The sequence below is a fragment of the Mirounga angustirostris genome, unplaced genomic scaffold, assembly GCF_029215605.1.
Source record: "Mirounga angustirostris isolate CCGP_5_RB_7025 unplaced genomic scaffold, mMirAng1.0.hap1 SCAF_10, whole genome shotgun sequence".
NCBI lineage: Eukaryota > Metazoa > Chordata > Mammalia > Carnivora > Phocidae > Mirounga > Mirounga angustirostris.
The window spans coordinates 47267425-47282043 of NW_026991718.1; the positions used below are offsets into that span (position 1 = coordinate 47267425).

General features: G+C 39.3%; 1 protein-coding gene across 14 annotated transcripts in view; it reads left to right on the forward strand.

Annotated features, from left to right (window-relative positions):
* Positions 1-1191: 1191 nt before the first annotated feature.
* The window catches only part of GCFC2 (GC-rich sequence DNA-binding factor 2), a 48308-nt gene continuing 34880 nt past the window's right edge, over positions 1192-14619 (forward strand). For 4 of the 14 annotated variants that reach the window (XR_008506872.2, XM_064572268.1, XM_045884678.3 and 1 more), the window contains exons 1-4: positions 1195-1550; positions 5119-5244; positions 9491-9715; positions 10824-10921. Coding sequence is in view for 11 of the 14 variants with exons in the window: in XM_064572268.1 (XP_064428338.1) it covers positions 1271-1550; positions 5119-5244; positions 9491-9715; positions 10824-10921 (729 nt within the window). In the remaining 3 variants the exon portion in view is untranslated. Of the gene's footprint in view, positions 1551-5118; positions 5245-9490; positions 9716-10823; positions 10922-14619 lie in introns of all 14 variants that reach the window. The other 10 variants (XM_045884681.3, XM_045884682.3, XR_010405580.1 and 7 more) reach the window with 8 other exon arrangements.

Below are 14619 nucleotides of genomic sequence, written 5' to 3' on the forward strand. Positions count from 1 at the left end.
ACTCTGCAAAAATCAGTGATTCATACTCAAAAATTATTTTGAGTGATCAACTGAAAGCAGGAGTTGGTTCTTCATTGTTGTTGAAAGCAAGATATTGGAAATGGTCTAATTCCCAGCAGAACTATTGAGTTTAGAGGTATTTATTCTCAACCTGACAATAAAATTTTAGATGCAGGAGTTTTTACACGTGGATGTATGTACTGTAGTACATTCAGGATGGACAGCGAATTATGTCTCTTCTTTGTAAGAAGGGGAGAGAAGACTACATCGGCAGAGCGCTGCATGAATGTAGGGGTTTTCAGGCAGCTACATACAGAGGGAGGTGAGCATCTGGAAATTGATCTCTTAAAACAATTCTTTTTATGAACCTCTTGGAAAGTCTTCCTGAACTTTAAAGCACGAACTGAAACTTTGTGGAGCATGGGGCCAAAACCAGCAAGAGAATTTAAATGAACGGAATGGTTATTTGCTTCAGATGGATATGGTCAGAGGCATCCAAGTTAAGAATGCGCTTTACCAAGGAGACCAAGAACTCAGTCCATGGTGAAGTGAAGGCTTCCTCTCTCAGCAGTGCTTAATGGATCCAGTCCAAGTTCCCCACGGTTTTTGCCGTCCTTCTTACCACTGCACGTCTTTCTAAACAACACCCCCTTTTCTCATATACACTTTTTTCTGATGGGCCAAAGCATTTAACCAGGCTCTGTTGAAACCTGGCCGCCTAGAGCAATCATTTGGTTTTTGCTTCCTTGTGCATCGATCATTTATGTGTAGATTTTACTCTTTAGCTTTCAGAAGCAATCTCCCCAAACACACACACTCTTCTGATTTTTTGTTTAATTCTTGGTTGGAGAGAATATTACTCTCTTCAGAAAGTAGAAGACAGCAGATCGGGTTCCAGTCTAGGATGTAGGTATAGTGCCTGATTCCTAGATAGGGTTTGCACAAGGAGAACCAGTGATGCTCTCCGTGGCACTCAGCTCCAGGAGTCTGCCGGACTCTCTCCACAACGAATCGCCACCTGCACAACCTGGCCTCGGAAAGAGAACACTTAGCATCTCCAAGCCCCAGCCGGGAAACACAACTCCATAGACCAGAACGAAAGGGACAGAGCACGCATGCGCAGGGCGAAGGGGGCGCGGTTGGCGCGCGAAACGGGCGCGCGCAGACGGTCGTAAGACCGTATAGGCGGGAGCGCGCCCCGGGGTGGACGCCGGAGACTCGTCTGGCGTGTGGCGGAAGAGGACGTGCGCGAGGCGCTGGGGCCTCGGCCATGGCTCACAGGCCGAAGAGGACTTTCCGGCAGCGCCGAGCCCACTCTAGTGACAGCGACGGCGCCGAAGAGCCGTCTTCTGAACCCGGGGCGCCGGAGGAGCAGGCGGCCCCGGGCCTTAGGGAGGAAGGGCCGCCCTCTGGAGGGGGTCGCGTGGAGGTGGCGGCCGGGCGTGCTCGGGGCCGGGGCCCTCGGGGCCGGGGCCGGGGCCGGGTGTGGGCAAGTTCCCGGCGCGCCGCGGGAGCGGCTCCGCGCGCTGAAGGCGGCTCGCGCGTCCCAGGTGAGGCAGGGCGGGGTCCGCCGGAGGTGAAGCGAGGTGCGATGGGGGAAGAGGCCCCCGGGGTTCTGCGGAGGTTCCTGTGGCCCGCTGCTGACCGAGAGCAGTCGCGGCGACAATAAACAAGAAGCCGCCTTCGAGCACTCGCCCGCAGCCCGCAAGTCCGTGGTGGGGGGTGAGGGGGGAAGACCAGAAAGAATCCTGTACGGTTTGTGGCTCGTCTGTGTTTGCACCATCAGGTGAACTCTCATGAGTTGTAGCTTTAGTGCCGTACTTGCCGTTTGTGAAGAACCTGAATCGTCACAGAAGTTTAAAAAAAAATTCCTGATACTTTTAGGTAGGGGAAAGTTTTATGTACTTTTGGAAACAGCTCCAGTTATTTTTCTAGAAAACACTTAACCAGAATAATACATTAGAAGAATGTAGGTGACAGACACAGGGGACGTTTTCTTTTGCTTGTTTTGCTTTTCATCAGTTATTTGCAAGAACGGAGATTAGAATAACGCTCTGTGTCCCTGAGTAACACAATGGGTTGACGACGCTGTAGACTGTACCAGTAATGGCGTTAAGTACAATGTAATAGTTTTGAAGTACCTTTCGTTTTTAAATACAGAATTTAAGCAGCCTAAAGTTGTTTACATAAAACGTGTTCTAGTTTGAATTGGAGCTTAATAAAAATGCAGTTTTCGGTTAGTATTCAGGTAAAAAAAAAATTTCTCCCCCACTTTTTAGTACGATTTTGGTGATTTCTTAATTATGACCTTCTGTTTGTCTAAAGCTTTGATGACTTTTTATATTTTTCTACTCTATGGAAGTCACCTGGTCAAACCTTAATGGGGAGAAGTGAGGCCAGGAGTTGCCCTTTTTTTTTTAAGATTTTATTACAGAGCACGAGCGGGGGGGGAGGGGGCGGGCAGAGGGAGAAGCAGGGCCCCCCCCCCCAGCAGGGAGCCCCATGCGGACTCTATCCCAGGACCCCGAAATCATGACCTGAGCCTAAGGCAGCCACTTAATCGACTCAGCCACCAAGGCGCCCCCAGGAATTGCCTTTTTGCTTGCATTCTAAAAGAGTGGTTCTCAAAACTTCTTGGTCTTAGTATCCCCTTTACAAGGGTATCCCAGAGAGCTTTTGTTTCTGTGTATTATATCTATTGATATTTACCATGTTAGATATTAAGATAAATTTTTATTCACTTTTTTCTAAATTAAACCATTACATGTAAGGATAAGTAACATTTTTGTAGGGGGGAAAAAAACTTTTCCAGAAAATAGAGTGACATTGTTTTCTATTTGCAAATCTTTAATGTCTGGCTTCATGGAAGACAGCTGACTTCTCAAAGCAGCTTCCACATTCAGTCTCTTGTGATACGTTGTTTCATTTGAAATATGAAAAGAAAACCACAGGTATGTATGTGGTGTAATAGGAATACCTGATAGCCTTTTTAGATCATTGAGTGTGTTCTGCTTTGATATTACAACAAAGATCAACAAATAGGAGCTTCTTAAAGGTAGTTTGCAACATGGCAGCTGAAACCATACCTGTCAGTTTTTTTATACTCCATTACATTAAAATCCATTGGTCTGTTTTGCACCTCAGTGAATCTTTTATAACATTTGGAAAGTTACATGTTGGAAAGTTTCCAACAGATTGGAAAGTATTGGTTCACTGAGTTTGCAAATATTGGTACATTTTATTATATAATATCCAAAAAAAAAAAATCTGTTAATGTCACTGCGTTACTTCTGATAATCATTGGTCGTTAAGTGACTGAAAGATATTAAGTTCACAGAGCAGGATGTAAGTTCTCCAAAATTCTTGAAGTGATAGGCACAACTTTGCTCATTTTTGAGAAAATTTGTCAGGTATACATGTGGGAATAACTAGAGTTTGTCAGTCATTCTTTCAAGTAAAACAGTGTTGCTCCTTGAAGACAGTGGCTAGCTCCACTTGTAACTCATCATACAAATGCTTTTCAGTGAGGTAACCATTGTGTTTCAGTATGCCCCAGAAGTGCTTTATACACACCTCCATTTTGTCCCACAGAATATTTAAAAGATGTGTACTCAAAGGTCAAGATTTAATAAAGTTAATAACTTTTTATTGCTTCATTAAGGATGGTAAGTACAACTTTGTTTTTCCTGGCAATGCATGGTGATGAATACAATGGCTGTCACTGTCTTGATTCATACGAAGAAGCCAGGGGTTTTACCAACCACTGCTTTTGCCTCATTATGTAAATAGCAACAGACTGAAAAGGGCAAATAACAATATTGTGATGAAAGTAGTTTTGAACTCACATACCCTGTGAAAGGGTCCTAGGGATTTCCAGGGGTTGATGGCGGATGCTCTTGAGAACCACGGCTGTGGTATTAATCCACTTTGACAGCAGGTAGGAGTTGTCATAACTAGTAGCAAAGAAAGATATAATCTGTAGTTATATTACTTTGTGTTCTAAGTTTTGATCTTCAGGTTTTTAAAATTCTATATAGGTCTATTAAGGGACATTTTTAAGGTAAAGAGTACTGTTTATGTAATCTTAAGTTTTAAAGTTGTTCATAAAAAATTCAAAATAATTATAAACTAGCCAGTCCTTTCTTGTCAATAATACCATGAATTCTTTCACATTTTGTTCATTCAATTCTCACAACACCCTTATGGGTGTTATCTCTTTTTTAAAAGATTTTATTTTTTATTTATTTGAGACAGAGAGAATGAGAGAGAGAGCATATGAGAGGGGGGAGGGTCAGAGGGAGAAGCAGACTCCCTGCCGAGCAGGGAGCCCGATGCGGGACTCGATCCCGGGACTCCAGGATCATGACCTGAGCCGAAGGCAGTTGCTCAACCAACTGAGCCACCCAGGCGCCCAAGGGTGTTATCTCTTAATGTTATCTTTGCTTAATAGATTATGGACAGACTTTCCTTCCCAAAATCACATAGTGGAAACAAAGAGATCCATTATTTAATGGAGACCACAGTGCTCATTACAGTACTACTTGCCGCCAGCCATTGAAATATGACATAGAGTCTAAATTTCGGAGGTAAATAAAATTAGATTGAAAGCCCTGCTTCTCCACTTAGTAACTTTGTGATACTGGACATGTTATTTAGCTTCTCCAATCCCTAATATTCCCATCAATAATAGCATTTACTTTATAGAATTGTGAAGTTCTGTAATTGTGTGAAATAGACCTTACAAAACAGATTTAAGTGTGCCTAGCATATAGTAAGTGTACATCCAGTTTTTTTTTCATTTTGAACTTACTACCACTGTTTTTCTTTTTTGTTTTAAATTTTCCTTCACTTTTTGATGCTTTTTTTCTCTACTGTTCCCTTCCCTTTTCTCATTGCATCTTTTAAGAGAATATTTTATTAGATAAGTAGATCTATACATTTATTAGATCATCCATTGGTTTCAGAAAGAAGGGAGACAGAGAAAGATCTGTATACTTTAAATACATGGAGAAAAATTAAAACACTGTACATGTATAATGCTATGTGTTGTGTAGAATTTCAGTTATTAATTCCACTATCTTGACTCTTTCTTGTTGTATTCAAAAAATGTCCTGTTAGAATCCAGAGTGGTTGATCTTTCAACAGATGAAGAGCGTGAAACACCTCATTCCTCAGAAAGTAAGGATGATCAGGGTTCATCATCCAACAACTCTAGCTCTTTGGAAGAAGAATTTTCATCAATAGGTTAGTAAATTCTGTAATTTTGATTAACTTTATTTCTAATATCAGTATTTTCTATACCAATGATTCTTATTATTGATAACACAGCTATAGTGAAGTATGAAGCAAGTAAGTCATTACCAATGATTGTCAAAGTGCCAAAATTAACTGCTGTTTTCCATTACATGACATGTGCAAGGTCAGACAGCTTGTAAAAGGCAGAGCTAGGATTCAGACCCAGGCAGTCTGCTCCAGAACCTGTGTTCTTAACCACGGTGCTGTACTGGGTGATTCATGCCAGTATCTGACGGATGGTAAGAATTTGTTACCGAGGATGATTCTGGTATAGGATATAGCAAATGTAAAACTCTAGGGAAGTTAACATAGCATATGCAGAGAACTAAAAATAGTTGTTGAAATGAAAATATTTGGTTGGAGTTTAAGAAGGAGGAACAACAAAAACAGACAAACTGGAGTCAGACAGTATAGAGTTTGGGAGAATTTTATGCAAATACATGGCATGACCATTTTTGTGTTTTAGATAATCCAGTTCAGTGGTTGGGAAATTACCACTTGTGATCAAATGTGACCCATCCCATGCTTTTGCAAATAAATCTTTATTAAAACACAGCCATTCTCATTCAATTATATATTGTCTGTGGCTGCTTTTGCATTACAGTGACAGAGTTTAGAGGTTGTGACAGCTAATTTGTGAAAGCTGAAAGTATTTCTCTGGCCTGTTACTCAAGCTCAGGGGTTTGTAACTTGTTTTGTGCTTTGGACTCTTGTCAGTCTCATGAAGTCTGAGACCCCTTCTGAGAAAATAAAAATATGTAGCTTTATAAAAGAAACAAATTAAATTGAAATGTAATTGTTTATATACATTTTTAAAGACTGGAAATAGGACACCTAGGTGGCTCAGTCAGTCATGCGTCTGCCTTCGGTCCTGGGATCAAGTCCTGCATCAGGCTCCCTGCTCAGCGGGGAGTCTGCTTCTCCCTCTACCCTTCCCCCCCTTCCCATGAATCCCTCTCTCTCAGATAAAATCTTAAAAAAAAAAAAAAAGACTTGTAATATAGTGAAAGTGCTTTATTAACTAATTAAATAATAAGAACCCGTAGCTCTTGTAATTTTTTTCTTATACAAGTTCACGAGGTACAGAAATACTTAATGATGAAACCAGTATTAAGAATTGAAGCCTGGTAGATGAGTGATTGTCTTGTCTAGACTGGAGATACAGTGCTGTCCAGTAGAACTTTCTGCGATGATATAAAAGTTGTATATCTTCATTGTCCAGTATATTAGCCCCTAGCCACATGTGGCTGTAGAGCTCTTGAAATGTGGCTGGCTAGTGCAGCTAAGGAACTGGAATTTTAATTTGGCTGAATTTAAATGGTCACATATGGCTAGCGGTCACTGTATTGTACAGTGCTGCTTTAGAAAACGGTGGATTAGACAGTATAAGCCAGTAATTGTAAAGTGTTGGCAGAATTGCACATCTAAGGAGAGAAGACATTGTTTGCCAGTGCGTGGGGTAGTTTTTAATTATTGTCATGACAGAGGTGTTGCTGGCATGTAGTGCCCTGGAGGCAAGAAATGATACATGTCTCAGAGAACAGGGCAGTTCAACACAGTGAAGAATTGTCCCTCCCCAGAGCTCATTTCAGAAACACTGAAAGTTGAAAATTTGTCCTGTTTTTCTTTCTTCTGGAGAAGAAAAGATGAAGGAATGTGAGAAGTTTGGGGATTGGTTTGTGGATGAAGGAGTGCGTTTGTTTTTTGTTCAAACAGTGGAACTGTTAGAATGATCCAGTAGTGGAATATCTGCCTTGAGATGTTGCAGATACAGCATGTTACACATGGGGCATGATGTTAACCTGTACTCCTTAGATAAGATGATGTATGTGAAAATTATTTAGCTTGTAAATATGCATGTTTATATTATAAAGCAATATGCTAACGTTATTAATTCATTCCATGTTTGGCCAGTATCTGCCGTGAGCTAAATGTTGGGTATAGACAGGACAGGATAATAACTCTTCTCTTGAACTCTTTTTTCTTTATTGTTAGCTTTATGTAGCATTACTACTTTACTAGTCAGTCTGGTGCCTGTGATTTATTAAACCCCATCAAGTCATTTACAGATGAATCACTTACACTTCCTACACTTCCAGTATTTCTGCTTTTGTATTCATACACTTGAGTATATGAACCTAAGTGTATCATCTTAGTCCTGATTTTACATTAAAATTTCCTAGAGGTCTATAAAAACATAGTGCTGCTCAGCTCCACCTCAGATCAACTGAATCTGAATCTCTGGGATGGGGGGCTTAGGTACCAGTAGATTATCAAGCTTCCCAGGTGACTGTAATGTGCAACAAGCATCAAGATATGTTAGTGTTGGGGCACCTGGGTGGCTCAGTTGTTAAGCGTCTGCCTTCGGCTCAGGTCATGATCCCAGGGTCCTGGGATCGAGCCCCGCATCAGGTTCCCTGCTCAGCGGGAAGCCTGCTTCTCCCTTTCCCACTCCCCCTGCTTGTGTTTCCTCTCGCTGTGTCTCTCTCTGTCAAATAAATAAATAAAATCCTAAAAAAAAAAAAAATGCTAGTGTAACCTGCTGTGAAGGTTTTGAGTCTTAATTCTGCTTTAGGTTATATTTAGCTGTCCCAGCTTTAAGGACATGTCTTTTTATCTTCGTTCACATCACATTAAGATCATTAAACCAAGCAAGACGAACCACAGAGCCCTTAGCAGATCCTTACAATGCTTCATAATCAACATTTTTTTTTTTTTGGAGTAATTATTCAACCAGTTAAGAATCCTGTGCAATATGTGATTTTCCCCCACAAATTTTAACATTATCTACAAGGAAAACATGCAACTGTTAAATTCTTTGGGAGGATGAAGAAACATCTGACCTGCATCATTTCCCTGATACTAACCTATATATTAGTACTGGTCTATAAAAAGTAAGTCACTTGATTTGATATTCCTTATTTTTTTTTTTTTAAGATTTTATTTATTTATTTGAGAGCGCACACTGGTGTGGGGAGAGGGAGAGGGAAAAGGAGAGAATCTCAAGCAGACTCTGTGCTGAGCACAGAGCCCAGTGCAGGCTCAATATCATGACCCTGAGATCACGACCTGAGCTGAAACCAAGAGTTGGCCATTTAGCCTATTGAGCCATCCAGACACCCCTGATATTCCTTGTTCTTAGTGAACTTATGTTGGTTTTTAGTGATCACCTGTTACTGTTTCATAATTCAAGCACTTGTTTTCCTTAGCACCAATGTCAAGCATATTGGTCCATAATTTCTATATTTCTTTTTTTTTGTTTCAAGAGTTGGAACATTTCCACATCTCCAGGCATTAGGACATCTTTTTATTTCTCAAAGAATTTGGAACAGTTTATGGTTAAGTTTAGAACCTTTTACCTGAGCCTTGGTAACTTAACATCCCTAATTAACATTTTGAAGTGCTTGAAATAGTGAAAATTTCTTTTACCATTTTGTTTACCTTGGTATTTTGCTTAAGAAACTATTTTTTTTCCAGAAAGTAAAGATCAGTTTCAGCTCAGATCATGCATGAAGAAACTTGTTTTGAATTGGAAGAGTACCCATTAATATGGTTTATACTCTATAAAGAAAAACTAAAGGCTGTACTAAAAGATGTCACTTAAATATTTTTCACCTAGTTAATGAACCTGATTATTTTCTTTACGCTTTTTAACTTCTTATATTTATTCATGTGGAAATCACCACAGGACCTTGGAGGCTGACTTAGCTGTGTGCTGGTTTTAGTCTCTTTCTCACTCCCTATATGCCTGGATGCCTTAAGGGGAGGGGCATCCTCTCCCTCTTTGTGAGTCAGACTGGCCTATCCCCCATCATTCTAACCTCTACAGTTCTGACTGACTAAGCAGCTCCATGCTCAGCAGTCTCGACATCCCAAACCTCACAATCTCAGAGCTTCTAGAAATGAGAAAGAGTCCTCAACTAAAAGCCAGCAACAACAGCTGATGAATAAGAGAGCTAAAAGATAAATTGAAGTGATACCAGTATATTTTCTGATACTTCTAGATTAGGTTCATTTTCTAATTTATATTTAATCTATAAAAGTAATTTTCTTATGCAGATTTTGAGCTGTGCAGTTACATTCGTATCAGAATATGAAAAAAATTGGAAAGACACTGCTTTTTTATTTTATTTAAATAATGAGGATATGTATTTCTGTTGGTGTTTTTCATTGTCTTCCTCTTTGTTTCTTTCAGTAAATATCCCTGATTCAGCTTTTATTCAGGCAGCCCGCAGAAAACGTGAGTTGGCCAGGGCCCAAGATGACTATATTTCTTTGGATGTAAAACATACCTCTGCCATCACTGGGATGAAGAAAAACAGTGATGAAGATTCTGAGAGTGAGCCTGATGACCATGAAAAGAGAATACCATTTACCCCAAAGCCTCAAAACCTTAAACAAAGAATGGCTGAAGAAACAAGTACTTACTTAATTTATTTACAATATATTAAGGGATTTTTCACTTGAATATAATATGTTAAAATCTCCATAAAAACATAATGTAGTGTCTCATACTTTAAAGTGTTAGAAGTTGGTTTTTATTTAATACCAATTTGGTCAATGACATCATAGTCTCTGAAAGACATGTCTGTTAAAATATTATTATCAAATAATGTGTAATAACATTTACTATTATCTGACCTCCACTTGATCTTTTTTGACAGATTAAAAAAAATTGTACAGTCTTATTTTTGATATTGAAAATGTTCATTCTCACCTTTATGAAGATTTTTTTAACATGGAAGCATCTACAGGGATTTTTAGCTGTCATTAAAATCTCCCCTGCTCTAATAAAATATTTCCTCTACTGATAATCCTTAGGTCTCAAAGGACTATTTTTACATTTCACATTTATAAACAATATGTTTTACCAAAACTTTTGTTACTTGAAATAATTTTTCAGAATGAGACTTTTGGTTTCCTTATAACCCAGAAATTATTTTTCAATATTTAGATTCTTTTTTTTTTTTTTTTTAAGATTTTATTTATTTGACAGAGACACAGCAAGAGAGGGAACACAAGCAGGAGGAGTGGAAGAGGGAGAGGCAGGCTTCCCACTGAGCAGGGAGCCTGATGCGGGGCTCAATCCCAGGACACTGGGATCATGATGCGAGCCAAAGGCAGACGAGCCACCCAGGCGCCCCTCAATATTTAGATTCTAAGGTAGAATTTATAATCTCTGATAAGGAATACCAAATGTTTCATTTTTCCAAGTTTTTTTTTTCCCATGTGTGAAACTGTAGTGTTTTCAGTGGGACAGTTTGGTGATGAGTACAGATTCCCAGATTCAAGACTCGGCTTCAGCACATTCCTCAGACAAATTATTTAACCTCCTGATAGGAGTTTCCTCATTATAAAAAAAAAGAGTGATAATAGTGCTTTCTTCCTAGAATTATGGTGAAGAATAAGTTAACATGTGTAAAGCTGCTAAGCCAGCAAGTCATAAGCCCCCCCAAAAATGTTAGCTGATGCTTTTAGAATGGAAAAATATGGACTATTCATGAATTTTATTTTTTTTTTATTCCTAGCACCCAGAAATGAAGAAACAAGTGAAGAAAGTCAGGAAGATGAAAATCAAGATATTTGGGAACAGCAGCAAATGAGGAAAGCAGTTAAAATCACAGAGGTAGTAATTGTTTATACCATTTGTATTAATTTTCTGTGGCTGCTATAAAAAGTATTACAAACTTGATGGCTTAAAACAAGACACATTATTCTCTCCAGGTGTGGAGGCTAGAAGTCCAAAAGCAGGGTGTTAGCAGGGCTGTGTTCCCTTTGAAAGCCCTAAGGGAGAATCTTTTCTTGCCTTCCAAATTCTGGTCACCCCAGGTGTTCCTTGCTTTGTGACTGCATAACCCCTCTCTCTGTCTCCTTCTGTATATGGCCTTCTCTGTGCCTGTAGTCTTATTTTATAAGAATACTTCTCAGTGGGCTTAGGGCCCACCTGAATAATCCAAGATTTCTCATCTTGCGATATTTCACTTAATTAAAACCACAAAGACCCTTTTTCCAAATAAGGTCATATTCACAGGTTCTGGGGGTTAGGACATAGACATAACTTTTGTGAGGCCACTGTTCAACGTACTATACCTTACGTTCTTTTCCTTTTAAACACCTTCCACATTTTACAGGCCACTTGAGGGGACCATATTTTGTCTTTAATTTTATAGTAACTGTGACATAGGTGTGTAAATGTAAAGTTTAAACAAATAGATTTAAAACAAAACTAATTAAAAAATACTGTTCTTGAGGTCAAAAGTCCTAGATTTGGGTTCTGGCCGTACCACTAAAATATATGCTTCATGAGGTCAAGAATTACTAACTATTCAGTGTTTATCCCTCCGTGTCTAATACTGTGAGTGCTCAATAAATATTTGTGCAACTTTGAGCAAATTATTTAATCTTTTTTTTTTTTTTTTTTTAAGATTTATTTATTTATTTTAGAGCACACACACGCCTGAGCAGGGGCTGGGGATGGTTGGAAAGGGAGAGGGAGAGAATCTCAAGCTGACTCCAGGCTGAGCATGGAGGCCGATATAGGGCTTGATCTCCCAACCTTGAGATGAAACCAGGAGTCAGACATTCATCTGACTGTTCCACCCAGGCACCCCAAATTATTTCATTTTCTAAATCTGTTCTCTCATCAGTAAAATGGGAAGATAATGTTAACTACATGAGTAGCTGGCTATAGGCTCAAAATCATAATTTAAATCGAAGCACTTATAAATTATATAATCAAATATAAAGGTCTTATTTTTTTAATCTGTTTAACAAGAATGCTTTGAAAGATTATATGCTCTTTTAGGTAAGAAAAGTATTGTTAAGATCTCTACGTCATTAAAACTAAAAAAGCTAAGTAAAGATAAGCCTTTGGTTTTAACAACATTTAGAAATCTCTGACCAGAGAAATGGTTTAGAGGGCTATTTTTATGATGTAAAAATAATAGATGTAGGACCCCCCTCCTCTTTTTAGTAAAGTCAGTATAGCTAAACAGCATGAAAAAAATAACTTTGAGAAAAAACGTCATAGTCCTTACTCTGACTGCTCAAGTTTGCATAATTCCTTTTTAAGTATTTGTTTAATTGCAGTCATAGTATATATTAGAAGTTCCCAGACTTCCCATTCATGGAGCCCTCAGTGTCAGTAACTTTATCCTGGTTCCCCCAGGCCAAAAGAAGTACCAAAGCGTTCTATTTATGGAGTATTTAGGGTCAAGGAATTTAATAATGTTTACGTCCTAATAACTTAGTAGCTTTTGGAAAACACATAGATAAATTAAGAAAAAAATCTATTTCATTTTTAAATAACCATAATTACTTATTAATGGGATGCACCTCTTGGGCACTGCATGATATCGCAGACCTTGGAATCAGATTATTCACTGTCATTCTCACCTCCTTTCCAAATTGATTTTCAGTCACTGCTTTTTTTTCGTTATGTCCACCAAGAACCCACCTTCACTAATAAGACTTTATCAGAGGACTGTAGCACAATCTAATGTTGCAACTGTGAACTAGTAAAAACTAGTAGTCCAACAAATGATGAATATGTATTCCCCTAAAATATTTAAAATACCTATATTTAAAATGTATATTTAAAATATTTTATAGCACTCCTTTGAGTTCACCGGGATGCCTTGGCACGTAGTTTGGGAACTACAGTATGCATACAGTTTCAAATTCTGGGTTTTTTTGCTTGACCTGTTATAAATATTTTCCCCTATTTCTATACATAGTTATCATAATAACTAATTTTTTTAATTGCATAATATTTATTAGAGTCAGTGAATCATAATTTTTTAGCCATTCTTCCTTTTGGCAAACATTTTAAGTTATTAACAATCTGAATCTTTTTTTCTATTTTTTTTTTTTAAGATTTTATTTATTTATTTGACAGAAAGACAGCGAGAGAGGGAACACAAGCAGGGGGAGTGGGAGAGGGAGAAGTAGGCTTCCTGCTGAGCAGGGAGCCCGATGCGGGGCTCGATCCCAGGACCCTGGGATCATGACCAGAGCTAAAGGCAGACGCTTAACGACTGAGCCACTGAGGCGCCCCTTTTTTTCTATTATTAATAAGAAATAGGGGCGCCTGGGTGGCTCAGTTGGTTAAGTGACTGCCTTCGGCTCGCGTCATGATCCTGGAGTCCCGGGATCGAGTCCCGCATCGGGCTCCCTGCTCGGCGGGGAGTCTGCTTCTCCCTCTGACCCTCCCCCCTCTCATGTGCTCTCTCTCTCATTCTCTCTCTCAAATAAATAAATAAAATCTTTAAAAAAAAAAAGAAAAGAAATAGAAGGGGCACCTGGCTGGCACAGTGAGTAGAGCATATGACTCTTGATCTCAAGGTTGTGAGTTTGAGCCCCACGTTGGGTGTGGAGATTACTTAAAACTTTAAAAGAAATAATAAGAATTGGTAAATGTTTGCTTGCCTTTTTTTCTTTTCTTTCTTTTGTTCAGACATATGTTATCTTAGGATAGGGGCCAAGTGTGGTGTTACCAATAAAGGACATGAACATTTTTATGGCATTTACTACACTTTTCCCTATTGCTTTCTTTCTTTTTTTTTTTTTTTAAGATTTTATTTATTTGCGAGAGAGAGAATGAGAGATAGAGAGCATGAGAGGGAGGAGGGTCAGAGGGAGAAGCAGACTCCCTGCCGAGCAGGGAGCCCGATGCGGGACTCGATCCCGGGACTCCAGGATCATTACCTGAGCCGAAGGCAGTCGCTTAACCAACTGAGCCACCCAGGCGCCCTCCCTATTGCTTTCTAAAGAAAATTTAGAACAATCTGTAATGCCATTGATATTATGGGAATGTTTCATTACAATCTTGCCAGCTTAGATGCAAGATTAGTTGCACCAAAAAATGGAATCTCAAGCTATTTGATTTACATTTTTTATTATTAACTGTGAGTATATTTACAGGTTCCTTTATTGAAGATCTACCACATGCTACTGTGTTAGTTTCCTGTGACTATTATAACAAATAACCACAAACGTTGTGGCTTAAAACAACAGAAATTTAGGGGCGCCTGGGTGGCTCAGTCGTTAAGCATCTGCTTTCGGCTCAGGTCATGATCCCAGAGTCCTGGGATCAAGCCCCGCGTCGGGCTCCTTGCTCAGTGGGAAGCCTGCTTCTCCCTCTTCCACTCCCCCTGCTTGTGTTCCTGCTCTTGCTGTCTCTCTCTCGCGCTCTCTCTCTCTCTCAAATAAATAAAATCTTTAAAAAAAAAATTTATTTTCTCACATTTCTGGAGGTCAGAAGTCGAAAATCCAGGTGTTAGTAAGTCTGCACTCCTTCCAAAAGCTCTAGAGGATAATCTGTTC